The sequence below is a fragment of the Apodemus sylvaticus genome, chromosome 10 (genome assembly GCF_947179515.1).
Source record: "Apodemus sylvaticus chromosome 10, mApoSyl1.1, whole genome shotgun sequence".
Taxonomy (NCBI): Eukaryota; Metazoa; Chordata; class Mammalia; order Rodentia; family Muridae; genus Apodemus; species Apodemus sylvaticus.
Genome location: NC_067481.1, coordinates 44,027,790 through 44,045,900, shown reverse-complemented (window position 1 = coordinate 44,045,900; position 18,111 = coordinate 44,027,790). Strand labels below are relative to the sequence as shown.

Below are 18,111 nucleotides of genomic sequence, written 5' to 3'. Positions count from 1 at the left end.
ATACCTTTTTTTAATTTTTTTTATTTTTTTATTTTTTTCGGTTTTTCAAGGCAGGGTTTCTTTGTGTAGCTCTGGCTGCCCTGGAACTCACTCTGTAGACCAGGCTATCCTTGAATTCAGAAATCCACCTGCCTCTGCCTCCCAAGTGCTGGGATTAAAGGCGTCACCACCACTGCCCTGCACATGCCTGATACCTACAGAGGCCAGAAGAGGGCGTTGGATCCTCTGGGACTGGAGTTACACAAAGTTAAAAACTTTGTGGATGCTGGGAACTGAACCCAGGTCTTCTGGAAGATCACCGTAGTGTGTGCCCTTAACTACTGAGCCGTCTCTCTAGCTTCCTTGACTCATTTATAATCCTTGGGCCTCCCCTTCCTCCATTTTCTCGCCGTGCCTGAGGTTTTCTTTTTACACACACCTTCCCTTAGCAGCCTTCTTTCAGATCTGTCTCCATCGAGGTTTCCTGAGGACAGGAGGATTACCCTCGGGCCCGTGCTGTGGCTCCTGCCCCTTCCACCCAAGCCCCAGTGCTGCCGACACTACTGGCTCCTGTCTGAACAGCCTGCATGTCTCAACGTTGGCTTCTCTGGTGCTCAGAGTTCTTCACTAAGAGGTTGGATAGTCATCAAGAGTTTGGGGATTCCTCTGCGCCCTCCTCACTGAGCCGAGTATCAGACCTGAGTTTCAGGCCCCAGGCCTTACAGCTCTATGGTTGTTTGTATGTCTGTCCGTCTGAGTTTCCCCCTCTGACAGTAGATGATACACACATGGCAGGTGCTTAGCAGATGGCCCTTGTCACTTGGTTGTGACAACATCGTGCTTCTCTACGTGACAGGGTTCACAGAAGGGTCTGGGCAGGGAGCAATGGCGGAGTCGGGTGAGCAGGTGTCCTGAGTTACCTTTGTTTAGGGGAGCTGGGCTGCAGCACAGCAGTCAGTAGGATGGAGGTGGAAGGTGGGGTGAGTCCTGAGCCTTCGAGGGTTCTGGTGGACCGTGTGGACACTCCCTGGGATACCATCTGAGCCTGGGGTATTCTCTGAGGTGGGAGCGGGGTTTTCAGGCAGTGGATCATGTTTGAGGTCCTGGCAGGCCGGCCTTGGGAACATCTTGGTGATGGGGCTTTGCCAGGGGCTCAGTGGGAGCTGCGAGCTCAAGGCAGGCTTCATGAGCAAGTAGCGGCTTCACACCAGGTGCCCTCAGGTTTCCTCTCCATCCCGTCCCTGTCTTCTCTTAAGGTTTTGGTAGCTATCAGCTGACTTCTCTACCTTTTGTGCAGAGTCAGGGATTTACAGCCCCTTGTTTCAGGAGGTAGCACTAACTTGAGGGTGCAGCCGCAGAGGGTGGGCCAGATAGCAGGAGGTTGGTCCGTGTCAGAGGAAATGCTTGTGGAAGGGCCTAGCTGCTGGTGTGAGGAGCAGGCCCTAGCTACTGGCACACATTTGAAGGCTTGCAGTGGTCTCTCCTGTGAATCTGCACCCTTTTGAGCCCCAGGCTATAGCTGTATTCTGGTCCAATGCTCTCTTACCTGCCCATACTGGGCAGAGTTTGGGAGGGTACTAACAGTGTCCACGGGACAGAAAGGACCCAAACTAAGCAGGCAGGAAGGATGCTGCAGCCCTGAGCGGATGAGCGTGCAGAAGGACAAAGCAGTGTGTGTGTGTGTGTGGGGGGGGGATCCGAGTACACAGCCCTGGCCTACCTAGTTGGTACTGCATGGTGAGGGAAGAAGCCACTGGCTAGCCATCCCTCTCTCCCTCCCTCCCTCCCTTCTTCCCTCCCATCAGCTTGCTCCTGTGTCTGCTCCAAACAGAGCCTCTCCAGCAGCTGTGGGTGAACACTGGCACCTCACTGGGCCTTCCATGGCCTAAGGGGTTTTGTGGCAGAGGAGGAGGGTAGGTCCCCTCTTGGCTTTGGGTTTCAGGCTGTGTGTCTCTTCACTGGGGACACTCCCCAACAGTGGCCACATCACCTCCACACAGAGGGCAGAGGGCTGGCCTCACTTTCCAGGCCTTCACCTGACATCCGTGCCCCTCCCGCCACAGCAATGAATCTGGAGCTCCCAAAGTCAGCCCGAGAGCGCTGGGCCGTGGGAATAATTAAGCCCTCACTTCAAACAGCCACATCTTTAAAAGCTATAATTTGTAGCCCAAAATAGCTGCCTGTTCCAGGAGCCAGGAGAGCCCTTGTAGAGGCTTCAGTGTAGTCTGTGCGTTTTGCTTTGTCAATAACATGTACGTTGCCCTGGCCCACATTTCTTGGGAGAGCCTGAGGCACAGTGACTGATAGGAACAGAGTCTTCCCAGGGTGCTTGAGGAATAATTTCTTTGAGAACTCAAATCTGGTGTAGTGGCGAGCCTGTGATCCCAGTACTTGGGAGGCAGAGGCAGGCAAGCTTTTGTGAATCCCAGGCCAGCCAAGGGTATAGAGACTACAAGACCTTATCCCAAGAATAAACAAAAAACAGAGAGAACATAGCTGGGGTGTCTGAAGTGAGGTTTAGGTGCATGTGGCCTTAGTCAGTAGATGTGGACATAAAGAGGGAAAATGGCAGAGCTTCAACGGAAGTCTGGACTGCACTGGGGTGCAGTCTTCTGTAGAATATGTCTCCTCACAGGATTTAGGGGGAAAAGCAAGAGTTCTCCCTGCTACGTGGAGCGGGCAAGCCCTGGGTGGCCAATGTGGTGCCACAAGCCCCCTCTCTTTTGGAGAGATCTTTTGTGTGGGTTCAGATAGGTGGGTGAAGGAACCTCAGGCTGACAGGAAATGCCTCCCTGGACCCTCTGCTTCTCCATGCCTGGCATGCCTGGAATTCTTGGGGCTAGCTGCCGCCTTGGTTTCCAGATGTGGAAGCAATTTAAATTCTGTTTTCATAAACCCTGGGTATTTGCCTCCGAAGTCCACGTGCTCATTTGGAAATCAAGGTCATTGACTCTAACTAGTGGGGAAGGGGTAGACCAGATATCCTCTTTGATTCCTTCTTGTTAAAAAATAGGTTTACTGGGGCACTTGGATATGAGACCCTGGGACACACCTCATCCAGGGCTGACTGAAGATGGGTTCATCTTCTCTCCTGTGAATTTTACTTGGAGATGATTCAGCCAGATTCTGTTGGACCTTTAGTTACCATCACTGTACTGAACAGCTGTGGGGGCAGGGGAGGAAGGCCCTCAGGAGGCTGGCATCACAGCTGAGCTGGGTGCCCACGCGTCCCCAGAGTGGTAGAGGCTCTCTTCCTGTCCTGGCCACAACAAAGGGAAGAAATCTGCTTTGGATTTTAAGTAGCCAGAAATACTGTCTGGTGTAGAGAAACTGGAAATATCTTGCTCAATTACTGGGCCCTTCTGGCCACAGAGGTGGCTGCCGCAGGATTAGAGGCTGTGTGTACATGCAGGGCCTGTGGTTGTGTGGCTGCCTGCCGTCTCTGCCTGTTAATCAGTCACTGTTCACATCTGTTTTATGTGAATCCCATGAGCGGGATTGGGGACAAACAAAACCACCTTTGCTGTTGCACTGTCTGACTGCACTGGCAATTTTTTTCCCTCCGAGACAAGGTTTTACTGTGTAGCCCTGACTGTCCTGTAATTTATTCTATATAGTAGGGTGGCCTGGAACTCAGAAATCCGGCTGCTTCTTCTTTCCAAGTGCTGAGATTAAAGGTATATGCCACCACGCCTGGCCTCAGCTCCGTCAGTTTTTAATATCCATGGATTTATTGTTGTTGTTGTTATTATGTATACAGGAACCTGGGTGCATCTGTTTGTAGGTGTGCACATGTGGGGAGCCTGGATAGAAACATCCACCAATTGGGGATCCCTGTGGCCTCCCACAAAGCAAAGGGAAGGACTACTAATTGTTGGGACTATCATATCAAAGTGATTCAGGCCTAGTGGTTTAGACACTTGACAGATTTCCTCGGGGTTCTGGAAGCTACATTTGAGAGCAGGGTGCTGATGGGAATGTTTCTTATAAAGTCTCTGTCCTTGGTCGTCCCCTCCCCCACACTTTTCATTTCTCTTCTCCCTCCTTGTTGTTTTGCATAGTTTGTTTTTTAAGAAGTAGGGTCCCATGTAGCCCAGGCTGGCCTCAGACTTGCTATGTAGCTCTCATGGATGGTTTGGGATCCCTGGTGTTCCTGCTTCTGCCTGCAGGGTGCTGGGCTTACAGGTGTGCCTCTCCATGTTCACCAGGACACCGGTCAGGTCGGATGGAGCTCACTGAGGGGCCTTGGGAGCCTTCCTCCAAAGGGAGGAACAAAATGAGGAGGGCATAGCCTAAGTTCCCAGGAGAGCCTCAGTGGAGGGAGATAGCCCACTTTCATACACAGACCCACCCTTAGTAAGGGCTTCTGACCAAATGCACCATTTGGAATTGGGGGGCCATTTAGCTATCCCTGCCTCTTCAGAAGCTTTCCTGCCTGTCCTTTGGTAGTCTTGGGGTTGGGGTGCTTGGTTCTCTAGGCCTGGTGTTTCTGGGGTTCTGACCCTGGGGTTTTTTTCTTTAAGGGTGCTTTGCTTGTTTATATCACTTTTATCTGGTTCTTCAAGACAGGGTTTCCCTGTTGTAGCCCTGGCTGTCCGGGAAGTAGGTTTGTAGACCTGGCTGGCCTCAAACTCAGTGACTTGCCTGCCTCTGCTAGAAATGTTCTCTTTAACCCCTCATAACTTGGAAACACACATTTCTGGATCTCCTAACCAGAGGCAGATCTCGTCCGAGTTCAATGCTCCACTGTGTGACATGAAGTAACGCTGACGTTGGAGGGCACTGATCTAGAAACCCCCCACCATTAATCTAGTTACATGGCATTCCTTTATTTGATTTTAGGTAGGGTTTCACTGAAACCCAGGCTGACCTGGAACTGTTTCTGTAGCCCAGGCTGCCCTCAGTTTCACAGCACTATTCTTAGCTTAGTCTCCCAGATACTCTGAGTACAGGTGTGAGCCACTAGGACCTTTTCTCTTTGTGACCTCCACCAGGCCAGTTGTCGCACAAAAGGTATGGTGTTTGGTTGGTTGGTTTTTGGTCCATTTTTAGTGACATGTAACTTGTGATATCTCCTGCTGTGGGCCCCGTTGGGAGGACACTGGCCAGTGTCTGTCTTTCCATTACTGATGCTGTTAAGGAAACAGTTACCTGTTCCGTGTTCAAAGACTTGAGAGGGGTCTCTGTGCTTTCCTGTGGTCTCCAGTGTGTGTGTGGGGGGGGGGGGGGCGGGGGTGTCTGGTACTATGCAAGTGTCCAGTTTCCCATTAGCCTCTCATCTATTGGCTTTATTCTCTGGGCAGTTGTTGGTGAGTATGCTGGGTGAAGCCGGTCAGATTGGAGGTGTTCTCACCCATCTTTCCTCTAATCCTCCACCGCCTGTCCCATTCATTGGGGTGGGGGTGGGGGACTCTCACTCCCAGTTCTCTGAAGTCTTCTGTATGTATTTTGAAACTTGTAAGAGATGCATGAATGTGTAGGAGGGCCACATCTTGGTAAATCGGTCCTGCATTATCACTTTTAAGTGCCTCCTACCCCTTGAAGAACTTCTGAGACTGTGTGGCCCTGCCAGCTTTCTTTTGGTTGGTGTGGTGGGGAGGGGTGTGGCTTGGCCGAAGGGCCCCTGTTCACCTGCGCGAGAAAGAGAACGAGAACACCAGAGCGGCAGCCAGTTCCTGGGCAGCACCAGACGGGCCCTGGTCAAGAATGTGGGCAGCTTCTTTCTCCCTTCGGTCAGTAGGTCAAAGACACCGGAGTCTGGGTCAAAGGTCTGGCTGGGCATTAATTGGTTTCCAGCTCTGGCACTGACTGGGCCACAGCCTTCCGGGCAGCCAGACATGCTTGTCAGCCAGACAATCCCCCTGGCCAGAGCTGTGCTGCCCAGGTCTACCTCGGACCCTCCTTCTTGGGGCTTCATCTCACTCCGGCCCCTCTCTGTGGACTTGGCTCTTTGAATCCCTTAACACTGATCATGCCTCTGTACCTTTTGAAATCAATCTCTGATCTGCTTCGGGCTGTTTGATGTCTCCTTTCTAAGTTTTTCTGGGAGCTACCGCATGTCTACTTTCCCCTAATCTCTGCCATTTTCTGTCAGCAGGTGCGAGTTGAGTAGTGTGGAACCTGGGAGGGAGGATTGACTGTTGAAGTTGGGATGAAAGACAGTCAGGGGCTGGCTAGTTCTGCGTGCCCATACTCTGTGTAAATAGCCCTAGAGGCCTGAAAAATCCCAGCATGGTGTGAAACCAAAGATGAAACATCTACTGTTGCTGCGGCACCCCCTTTTCCCTCCCCCGTCCTGCCCTGTGACTAGTTGCAGGTCCAACCGAAGCTAACAGAATGGCGGCACAGAGATTGTCACCTGGGTGCTCCTGCTGAGGGGGAGTCTTGACCTAAGGTGAGACACTTTGGGGGTTCAGAAGTAGACATGGAGCCCAGGGACCAAAACCTGCCCTGGCTGCACCCTTGAAGTCGTGGGTGGGGTAGATCTGGGAAGGAACATGGTAGTCTGTCCTGCCTGCTAATCCATGCCTCGTGCACCATAACAGGAAGCCAGGGCTACGGAGCTTTGAACTCACAGGATAAGGCAATGGAGATGGCTTGGTGACCAGTTCTCTTGTGGGTTCCCTTGGCCTTGGAGGTTGGTCAAGGTTCTGGCCTTTTGCTAAGATGATAACCTCAACAGCTTGGTCCCAACCTTTGGCCTTTGATTGGTCCCGGGCAGCCACTGGTGAGGTCAGTGTGTGTAGCAGGGCTGGCAGCCCCAGGGGAAGGCAGTGACTGTCAGGATTGCTTCTCAGCCACCATGGTCATCATGTCTGTGTGAAGAGAGCAGCCAAGCTGTGGTGGGCTGTGCGCGTGTATGTCATTGTAGCCAGTCCTAGCCCACCTTCCTTGAATGTGGGGTGTCAGTACCACAAGCTCCCCCTCAAGGGGAGGTTCCTGCTACCCAAAGGATAACCCCATCATGACCCTGGCCTGTTCCATGTCTCCGGGGTATTGACTGGCCGCACATACAAGAGATTCCGTTATTGACCTAGCCCATCAGCCATTGCCCTTCTCATTGGTGGGAGGCTTGGCCTGTGCCTGCCTACAACCTCTTTCCCGCAGTAAGGGATCCACGTGTACCCACGGGTGCCTGGTTTGCAAGGGAAGCTGAGATGTGCCCGCCCAGGCTATTTTTACCCAGCCCTGTCCCCACAGAGCTACGCTTTGGCTCCAAGTCACCGCCTGCCGAGTGGAGCCTGTTGCCAGCGCCGGGGGTGGATGAGCCCGCGCCTCACGGCCTCCTGGGCTCCTTCTCTAGGCAGCATCTCATCTTAACACTTATTACAGGGTGTGACTAATGTGCAGACAGACCTGCCAAGGCAGTGGGCAAGAGAGGACCCTGCTGAGGGAGGACGTGTTAACTTGGCCTCTCGAGCTGAGCCTGCCCAGTGTATCACCGAGGGGTCAGGGGTCAGTCGGAGGGAAAGCCTCCCCATGGTGGGATAGATTTCAGGATGCTCAGGTGTGCCCCCCCACCCCCACCCCGGGTACCATCCTTTAGCATACTAATGACAGCGATAGCTCACAAAGGCATCTAAGAACGATTACTTAGAGCAATTGCCAATTCATTTACCTTGTGTTGTAGTTAGCTCAGCTGAGGGAACTGAGGTACTGGGTAGGGTAGTTCAGTAAGCTAAAGGTCACAGTGCTCACTCACATGTGGTAGAGTGTGACTGGAACCCACTATCTAGATCACGTCCCCAACGCCCACCATCTTTTTGTCATGGTTTCAGCGTCCTCAAGCAGTGAGCTGTTCTTCTTGGTTAGATTCTCTATGACAATCCTGGTTACGTGTATGCATCTCGGATGCTCAGAGACGAAACATCTCATCCAGTAGTCGCCCCGCTGGACGGCGACCACAACAATGTCTTAGCTCAGTGGTTCTCAAGCTATGGGTTGCAACCCCTTGGGTTTCCAGAAGAGCCCTTCCACGGAGGTCGCCAAAGACCATCAGAAATCACAGACATATTCATTTTGATCCGTAGCAGTAGCAAACTCACAGCTATGAAGTAGCAGCAAAAATCGCTTTATGGTTGGGGGTCACCATAACATGAGGATCTGTGTATAAACGGTGGCAGCATCAGAAAGGCTGAGAGGGGCCGGGCCGCCTTACGTGCTGCTTGGTTGGTCGTCTGGGTCCTGTGGCACAGTGCAGTTTGATGCAGGCCGTGCTCAGTCGTGTGCTCCTGCAGTGCTGGTGCTGAGGCTCGGAGTGTAGACCTCCCTCCCTGTGGCCACAACCTCGCTCTCTTTGCCCTTGTAGGGGACGGAGATCTGCAGTCACTGTGCGACTGTGCTCTGTTCATGTTTCCCTGCCAGGAAACCTAGGGCGCGTGACCTCGAGACTCCCTCACCCACCCCCCGCCCCCCCAGGTGGATGAGGGTAAACACCAGACCGAGCTGTTTGGTTTGGGCCCTGCTGCACCTCCTGCCAGCACAGCAGGACAGTGGGCCATTGTGAGCCTCTCTGAGGCTTGGACAGCCTAACGCGTGTACTGATAACTGGGTCTTTTCAGCAGCCTTTGAATTCAGCCCTTTCTAACTTCCTACAGAGGAAGGGGTGGTTTGGGCCTTCTGATGGGTGAACACAGCTCTTGAGACTGAAGAGGGGCTCCCTGGGCAGCCTGTGTGCCTTGTGGCAGCCACTTCCAGTTAGAGCCAGCTCTGTTCACCCCCAGATGAGGACAAAGTGGAAACATGGAGGTGGGGACACTCTGGGGGTGCTGCTGGGTTCTATTTGCCCAGACTTTGGCTCAGTCCTGTTTCCAGTAACCCCTGTCCTTGGATAGTCCCCAGGCTCCCCCTCCCCCGCCCCATATATCCAACCTTTTATATCTGTCAGGATCTTGCCAGCTGACCAGTTAAGGACCCAGGGCAGGTCAGATGACCTGGGCCCTGAACACACAGCCTCTGGCCCCTCCCCACGCCAGCCCTGACTTTAGGCTTTCACAGCTGCCAACTGGTACTTGTGTAAATTGTCATGCAGCCTCTCGGGCAGAAATGACAGCCCCTGCTCTCTAGAGGAAATCCCAGGGTTTTGTAGAGGTAGAGTCTTGTCCAGGAACACAGGACTTGTGAGCAGCTGAGTCTACCAGGACTAACCGCCAGGCTCCAGAGCTGTGCCTCCAGCAGTTCCAGCCACAGAGGTCCGCTGGGTTTACACAGGGGCACACTGCATCTACTTTATCTTCCATCACCCCTCGGACCCTAAGGTTGGGGAAGAAGGTGTCCCTGAGTTTGGACACAAGCAATCCATGGTGGTTCATGGGAGTATAGTCCCTGTAGCCTAGAAGGACAGGAGCTCTGTATGTAAGGTCACCTGTGCACCCGCAGGGACAGAGCCCCAGGAAGTTAGATGGGGCCACAGATAGCCGTACAGATACTGCCCTCCTAAAGCTTCCTTAAAAACCAGATGTAGCCATTCTGTACAGACTCGGAGGAGGCTCCAGGCTTGGACCCGTAGTAGATGCCAGGGCAACTGCATGGTGACCTCCCCTTCCCCCATGCATGCATGCAGACAGGCAGGCGCGCGCGTGTGTGCACACACACACACACATTGGTGATCAGGACAAGAAGGAAGAGTTCTGGCTGGGTGGTGGTGGTGGTGGTGCACACCTTTAATTCCAGCACTCTGGGAGGCAGAGGCAGGAGGATTTCTGAGTTCGAGGCCAACCTGGTCTACAGAGTGAGTTCCAAGTTAGCCAGGGCTACACAGAGAAACCCTGTCTCGAAAAATCAAATAATAATAATAATAATAAAAAGAAGGAAGAGTTTTGAGAACTAGAGACACAGCAGAGACTCAGACTGCTGTGAGCATCCATAGTCCTCAGTGGAAAGTCAATCTTCTGGGTTACCGGTTTCCTGCTCTGCCCGCTCTTGGGACAGGTCCTGGGCACCACGGGAGACGCAGGGTGCACACCTGTGCTTTCTGGGTCTCCAACCAGCGTGGTGATCAGGCGTGGTGATGACAATGCTGTCCCTCGTCTCATCACACATAGCACTCAGGGAGAGACTGACCAACCGGGGGCTGCTGAGACCAGCCTTGCTTCTGTTCAGCACAGAGGCCTGCATCTTATATCAGCCTGAGCAGAATTTGCATGGCATCCCCTGGAGGTTCATCCTCAGCTCCTACACAGTCCCCAAAGCTCTCCAGTGCCCAGAGCCACGTGAAGCAGGTTCTCTTTGAAGTTCTGGCTTGAGCGGGCATAGCTAGGGGATGGCACAGGGCAGAGCTGAAAGCCCACATCCCCGGTCCACCTAGGCCACTGTGAGATGGACCTGTACTAGATGCCAGGGCAACTGCATGGTGACCTCCCTTTCCCGCTGTGTACACAGACAGACAGACAGACAGGGTTCTTGTGTGACTAGTTCTCCGTACCTGCTAGGAGGGGTACAGGGTGGGGGTCAGAGGCCTCTTCTGTACCCCCAGGATCTGCCTCCTTCCTGAGGTGTTTGCGTGGGAGCAGCTGACCCAGCACTCTGCTCACCCTTCCGCAGAGGCCTGGCCTGCGGGAGGGAGCAGGGCGAGGAGAGCTGCCTTGGGACAGGCGTGGGACCAGTACCATCCTGCTCACGACATTACTGCCTTCCTTACGCGTCTTTAATTCGGGGGCAAGCTGCAGGATTGATTTTGAAGTTATAATTAAAGTTTCCACTTGCCTTAGGCAAACAATTGTGGGCTGAATGAAAAGGTGTTAATAAAGGGAGAGGTTAATTTTAAAGGAAAATGTTGCTGTGGGCACGCACCTGCGGACGGAGCTGGGGGCGGATGGCACCCCGCTCTTGGCTTCAGGGCCCTGTCAGCTGGGCGGCTTCAACAACCACCTGCCTGCTTTACGCCTCATCTTTCTCAGGCGTTAGATGAGACAGGAGTGGGCATCTGTGCCCTGTACACCATGGCACTCTTGGGGACAGCTGTGAGAGATGGACAGGGGTCAGAGGTGAAGGGCAGATGAGTCCTCTGCTCAAAAGTCTACCAGAAAGGAGGGTCGTCTGGTCTTGGAAGGGTGGTTTGGGCCTTTCTTCTGCCCTTCCTGTGACTAAGATAGTCTCCTTGAGGCCACTATCAGGAGCGTATGTGGCTCGTAGTGTCACTGTACTGATGTGGGATGCTGGGTGGAGGACTGGGTGAGCACCGCTGTGCCGTGGGCTGTGGGTCATGGTTCCCACGCAAGGCCTGTGATCTAGAAAGGGTGAAAGGACTCACAATCCTGGGACCAAGGTGAGGTCTGATAGAGCCTGCAGCTGGATGGCTGACGGTGGCGATCCCGACAGCTCCTCTCAGGCCACCCTGGCCTGCCTGTCTGGTCAGGTGAAATTTGCAGGTCTCATAGTGGGAGATGGCATAGAGGACTCAAGCTGCTCCCTCGAGGGACGGGCCACCCCTCACTTTCCCCTGGGTGTTCCTGTGCTAAGCAGCGTCTCCCATGGGCGTGCCGTGTGCACCGGGACTGTTGCCTTAGGAGGAGAGCCTGCGCGTCCTCACTGGCATTTGGTCTCCACAGAGTGACTCACCTCATCACTGCCAGCTCTGAGAACTACTGAGATGTGAGGGGGGCCGTGGCGAAGGGAACCAAATACATGGCAGGCAGAAGCAGGCAGGCCCTCTGCCCAGCCTGCCAGAACTCTGGCAGGTTACTCTTTGAGCGCCTATTTCCCTATCAATAAAATGGGAACAAAGACAGCCATCCTGGAGAGTTGTCCCCAAACAGAAGTAGGACACAAGTGTCAGTTTGCTCTGCTGTGGTGTTTCGTTGAGCTACGTGTGGGCTGAGAGTATGATGCTCAGTGACTTAGGAGCCGTGTGTGGTCTGACCCTCAGACCGTGAGGAAGACTTTGATTGCTCACCCTTGATCCCCACCTTTGGGATTGCTGGTGCTGATTTCATTGGTCCGTCTGTGTTCAGCTGAGGCCTGGCACAGGCAGGGAACCATATTTGTGAATCACCTTCTCTTCGGAGCCCCCAGTTTCCTCAGGGCACAGGCTCAGCCTGCCTCCAGGTGGCTTCTTCTGGTGTCCTGGAACCTTTCTTGTGGACACTTTTGTGAGGCTTCTGGCTCCCTGGCAGCCCAGGAAGATGAGGGAAACATCTCAGTTAGCCCTAGACACAGTATGCCGTCGGCTTAGAAACAGCCCCTGGGAGCGCCTGCCCTCTCGAATCCAAGTACCATGGGAACGGTTCGCCGAGACAACTACTTACATTAGGTTAAATAAGCCGACCCTGCGCTCTGCTATTAATGTCACCAAGCGGTACAGACAGACCGCCTTGCACATCAGCATCATGTAAGGCACTGGAGCACCTCAGGCCCAGGAGTGAGAGATCCTGGCTGGCGGTATGCCAGAGACTTTTCTTGACTGTTCACTCCAGATAGCCCACAACAGACCAGAGTATGGATACAGGCACCAGCCAAGTCCATCCAGTGACTCAACGAGCTTTATTGGGGTTAGTCGTGGAATAACACCGCAGTCCACCCCAGGATACGGTTCACAAAATCTGGGAACCTGGAGCACACCGCACAGCCTCCAGGCCGCCCAGGAGGCTGGAGAGGGTCCTGTCTGGGGGCCTCGGTTGGCTTGAGCCTTTTCCAGGCAGTTCCGCTGTCACTGTCTCTCTTCCTCTCCTGCTGCTTGACAGGTCGCCACCTGTTTGAGCTCAGCTTGTGACTCTCAGCGGTCTGTCTTGGGAGGGAGGGGCCAAGAGAATCTGGTCAGTTTCAGGGAGTTCCTGAAACTGTTTTGAGTTTACTTTCTGTCTTAAGGAGGTTACCTGGGAGACTGAATATTTTAATTTTGAGTAAACTTACACAACAGCTGGCAGCGTGGCTTAAGGCAAGATAGACAGACAGACAAGTTACTACTATTTTCTTTCACACTGAGGTGTTGTGGCTGTACAGGGTCTTGGAAGGTGCACTCTAGCTGTACATCTTCTGCACCATCATGCCTCAGGTTCCTCGTGTGAGGGCAGGGTTGTCCCTGACTGTTGGCTAGGGTGGGTGCCCAGTCACTACAGCCAAGAAGCCTTCATGAAGGTCTGTGGCTCCCCATGCAGACTGTGATGAGGGCTCCATCAAAGCTGTCCCGGCCTCAGGGCAGCCGGTCTGGCTGCAGCCCTTTTCCATGGGCGGCTGTATCTGGGAGACAGGACCTTACAGAATGCTCACGACTCAGCCACATGAGAATCCCTCGAGCCTTACCGGGCACTTCATGTCTAGAGACTCATCTTGGCCATCCTGCCCCACGGTCCCTGCAGATGCCCGTGTAGACGGTGAGTACCGAGTCCCTGGGGGCCAGCCTCACTCACTCTGCCCTTCTGACTTTCCAGGGCAGCGACTTCTCTGGCTCTACCTTTGCTGATGGCGAGCTCCTCCCCAGGGAACCCGACGACGTCTTCCAGGAAGACGAGGAGGAAGCGATGACATTGGCCCTACCTGAGGGACCCCAGGAGTTAGACATGGACAGCCCCATGGAGAGCAGCCAGGGCCCGGAGGGCTCCGTCAGGACTTCTGGCGAGGAAAAGGAGCCTGAGCTGGGGGGCCTGTTCCTGCCAGAGGACAAGTGAGTGACCGAGGCGGCGCGTGGCCCCGGGGCCAGAAGTAGAGTCCTTGGAAGGCATCTCCAGAAGTACACATGACGCCTTGAGAGGATCAGCACCGTGTGTGTGTGTGTGTGTGTGTGTGTGTGTGTGTGTGTGTGTGTGTGTGTGTGTTGCTTCCACAGGTGTCTGGATAGTAGGGATAATCCTGGAATTGGAAGCCCAGTGGGAAAGCCAGCTTGCTTAGGGAGGGGTTGTGGAGACAGGGTCTCAGTATGTATTGCTGATGGGCCTGGTCCCCACACTGGCTCCAGTGCTGGGATTGAAGGTGTGTGTGCCACCACGTCTGACTCATTTTTAGATTTACTTTTATATGTATGAGTTTTGCCTGCATGTATATATGTGTCCCTGTTGCAGAAGAGCGTGTCAGATCCTCTGGAACTGGAGTTACTGGTGGTTGTGAGCTACCATGTGGGTGCTAGGAGCTAAACCCGAGTCCTCTACAAGATCAGCAAGTGCTCTTAACTACTGAGACATCTCTCCAGTCTGAGTGTCTCAGATTTGTTTATATTTATTTATTTGTTTGGTTTGGGTTTTCGAGACAGGGTTTCTTTGTGTGGTCCTCCTGGCTGTCCTGGAACTCACTCTGTAGACCAGGCTGGCCTTGAACTCAGAAATCCGCCTGCCTCTGCCTCCCAAGTGCTAGGATTACCGGTGTGCGCCACCACGCCCAGCCTATATTTATTTTTAATTGTGTGTGCCTGAGTGGGTGTGCATGCTTGGGTATGTGGCAGCCCAAAGAGGGCATTTGTGAGTTTGTAGGGGCATTTGTGGGTGCTGGGACCTGAGCTCAGCTCCTCTTTTGTAAATGTATTTATATATATCCTGAACATTACTCCACCTCCGAATTTACTCACACACACACACACACATACACACACACACACACAGTCCCTCCCCCCACTCCCTCTCCTCCTCAGAGAGGGTGGGGCCCTCCCAGGTAACCCCCCCCCCCAAGAGTAGTGTGTTCTCTTAACTGCTGAGCCATCTTCCCAGCCTTGGTGAAGTTTCACAAACATAAGGGGAAAGGGAGCATTGCCAGCCATTCAGCCTGAGGTACAAGTGACACCCCCCAGGGGGCACAAAGTGTGAAGAAAGAAAATGCAGATTGAGTGCCAGGGGACTCAGCTATTGGTGGTGCTGTCTGCTATCCTTAAACACAGAAGATGCGTTCTGAGAACTAACCTGGTATTCATCTGTCTTCCCCAGCCCCAGCCCCCAGTAAAAGTTTCCCCTTTTGAATGCAGACTCCCTGGACTTGGGGGGCGGGGGGCGTGGTCTGCTGCTGAGCTGAGAAGTTGCTGTGACTGCAGGGTGACTGTCAAAGGTGGATGCAGGGTGACTGTCAAAGATGGATGCAGGCAGGCACCGAGCTGAGCCTCTCTTTGCTCTCAGGTTGTAGAGTCAGCCCCACCCACGCCCTCACGTGTCTCATGGGTGGCCCATGAGATGCCTTAGAGTCTGGGGTCTCTGACAGTTCTTTAGAGTTAGGCATCTTTGGACTAGACATGCCGCTCTATAAATTGGGGGCTGATTGTCACCTGTGTTACTTGTCATGATAAAGGATAAAGAGGGCCAGAAAGCTGCCTCAGTGGGTCACGGTGCATCTGAGCTCCAGAACTCACTGAGACAGGGAGTGGCGTCTGTGAATCCCAGCACTCCGACAGGAAGACAGGGGCAAACTGGCCTCTGGCCTCCACATGTGGGCTGTGGCAGGCGTGTGCATGAGCATGTAACACACACCGCGATGACGACGATGACGATGATTTTTGAAAAATTAAGGGATAATTAAAAATTGGAAGCCAGGCGTGGTGGCACACACCTGTAATCCCAGCACTTGGGAGGCAGAGGCAGGTGGATTTGAGTTCGAGGCCAGCCTGGTCTACAGAGTGAGTTCCAGGACAGCCAGGACTACACAGAGAAACCCTGTCTCAAAAAACCAAAAAAAAAAAAAAAAAATTGGAAAAGATGGGGAAAGTGAGAATGAGAGAAAATAACCCTTAACCCAAGTCCCATGGCGTGGTACCATCTGTGTTGTCTACGTCCCCTCCCTTCCCTTCCCTTCCCCTCCCCTCCCCTCCCCTCTCTTTTCTTCCTTTTTTTAAACACAGGGTCTTGTGTAGCCCTGGCTGGCTTGGAATAATCTATATAGAACAGGCCGATCTTGAATTTATAAAGATATACCTGCCTCTGCCTCCTGAGTACCAGGATTAAAGGTGCCCACCATCACTGCCAACATAGTAAAACACTGTCTCAAAATAAGTTTGCTAATTACTGTCTCAAAGCTTATATCTAAGTTATCTTTGATATGTATTTCTCTTCCTTGTTATCAATATATGAACCTTTCAGCAATCATCTGATACTCTATAATTTAATAATTGCTTCACTGATACATATTCTAATACAGTAACTATAATTATAGTGTAATTTTAATCTCTCTGCTGCTAAATCATCAAGAAATAACCAGTGTTTTGCTGTTTGGGGATGGGACAATTTATATATCTCTTATGGAGAAATCTCTATGTGGGATGTTCCCCTTAGGATGAGGTCCCCAAAGTCAAAAGGTGCAGACTCATCCAGGCTCCTGCCATCCAGGCTGGTTCCCCTCCCCCCCCATTCCCCCACCCCATCCCCCACCCCCCTGGACGCTGCAGGTCGCGCCCTCAGCCCTCACTAACTGGGTACTTATGGCCCTAGGTCCCTCGTCCTCACTCCATCCATGACCACATCAGACCTTTCTACTCACTCCACCGCCTCTCTCATCAGCAACGAGGAGCAATTTGAAGACTATGGCGAGGGGGATGACGTGGACTGTGCTCCCAGCAGCCCTTGCCCCGACGATGAGACCAGAACCAATGCCTACTCAGACCTAGGATCTTCAGTGTCTTCCAGGTGCTCCCTTGCTCTGGGTGGCATTTGGAGTTTATGGAAAATGCCAGAACCAGTCTAGCCTCATCCTAGTGGGTCAGACAGGCAAAAAACATCCTTCCTCTGTCCAGCACCCCGCTAGCATGCTGGGTGCTGCCTTCTTACATCCTGATTTTGCAGGGAGAAACAGTTAATTGGTCTGGGAGTCTGCAGACCCCTGTGGGGGAGTGTCGATGTTATCTTGCTTCCTAGAACCTCAGTGTTGTAGGGCCTTTCGAGTGACCTTCTCTGGCTCCTTGCTTGTCTGAGTCATTCCTTCCTGTGACATTAACTCTCTGTATGCCTTATCTGCTAATTGGGTACACGCACACACCTCTATCTCTGGCAACCGTGGGAAAGGGATGCTCTGGTTTACTTCCATTCCTCTGCCCCAAAGTGAGGTGGGTGGGGCGGGGCACAGTTTGCCAGCAGCACAGAGAGTGACCTCCCCCCCCTCGCCGCCCTCCCCCTCCCCGGCCCAGTGCGGGACAGACCCCGAGGAAGATGCGACACGCCTACAACAGTGAGCTGCTGGACGTATACTGCTCTCAGTGCTGCAAGAAGATCAACCTGTTGAACGACCTGGAGGCCCGGCTGAAAAACCTGAAGGCCAACAGGTGAGGCTGCAGCCCAGAGGGGCGGGGCCAGGCGGGACCGCCTGCGTGCTCAGGTGCTCGGGTGCGTTGGGCGTCCCAGCAGGGCTGCCCCGGAGGTGCCTCGGCACCAAGCTGATGAATGATGTCCCTTCCTCCCATCACACCTTAGTGCTGTACAGTGGGCAGCATGTGGAGGTGGCCTAGTGCCCCCTGTTCGGTGACTGTGTCCCCTTCTCTCTCTCTCTCTAGCCCCAACCGGAAGATCTCAAGCACAGCTTTTGGACGGTGAGACCCTCTTGGGAGACAGAGCTGAGTGCTTACCACTGTGACTTGCGTCTGCTGTCCCAGGGCCAGGGCTCCATGGCAGCAGCCCAGATTCAGCCTGTGCCTTGCATGTAGCTGAGTGACTGCAGCCCCAGTTGCACGGAAGAGACAGCCAGGGGCAGAGCAGCCCGTTCCCTGCCCTTGCTGCCTGCCCCTACTTAGTAGCGTCAGCATCTTCAGATCCTCACTATGTCGGCCTTAGTGGGCCTTCTAGGTGCCCATGGCTGTGGGCGTTACCCTTCCACTCAGGACCTGGGCTTGGGGAGTGCCTTGTCCGCTGTGCTCAGAGCAGACAGTCATTTGGGTAGGAAGGCCAGATGGAGTGCCCCTCCTGTGACCTCTTTCCTGGCAGCCCCTGTACTGAAAACTCACCCAGCCTGTAGCCTGAGTGGGGTCCCAGGCTGTGGCACACATGGCAGGCAGGTGCCCTCTGCCCCCACAGGCAGCTCATGCACAACAGTAACTTCAGCAGCAGTAACGGCAGCACCGAGGACCTGTTCCGTGACAGCATCGACTCCTGTGACAATGACATTACGGAGAAGGTGGGCCGTGGGACTCTGCATGTTCCTGGGATGTGTGGGGGACTTGGACCCTATGCCCACCTAGGAGTTCAGGGCAAGAGGGACACTTATCACGTGCCCTTTCCTCTTAAAATCTGACTGTTCTTT

At 53.5% G+C, this 18,111-nt stretch overlaps 1 protein-coding gene across 4 annotated transcripts in view; it reads left to right on the top strand.

The window, feature by feature from the left end:
* Positions 1–18,111, top strand: part of Rab11fip4 (RAB11 family interacting protein 4) — a 38,187-nt gene that overhangs the window by 7,360 nt on the left and 12,716 nt on the right. For 3 of the 4 annotated variants that reach the window (XM_052194753.1, XM_052194752.1, XM_052194750.1), the window contains exons 2-6: positions 13,347–13,579; positions 16,314–16,508; positions 17,006–17,140; positions 17,369–17,404; positions 17,886–17,985. In XM_052194753.1, the coding sequence (XP_052050713.1) occupies positions 13,347–13,579; positions 16,314–16,508; positions 17,006–17,140; positions 17,369–17,404; positions 17,886–17,985 (699 nt within the window). The remainder of the gene's footprint in view (positions 1–13,346; positions 13,580–16,313; positions 16,509–17,005; positions 17,141–17,368; positions 17,405–17,885; positions 17,986–18,111) is intronic. The other variant, XM_052194754.1, reaches the window with a different exon arrangement.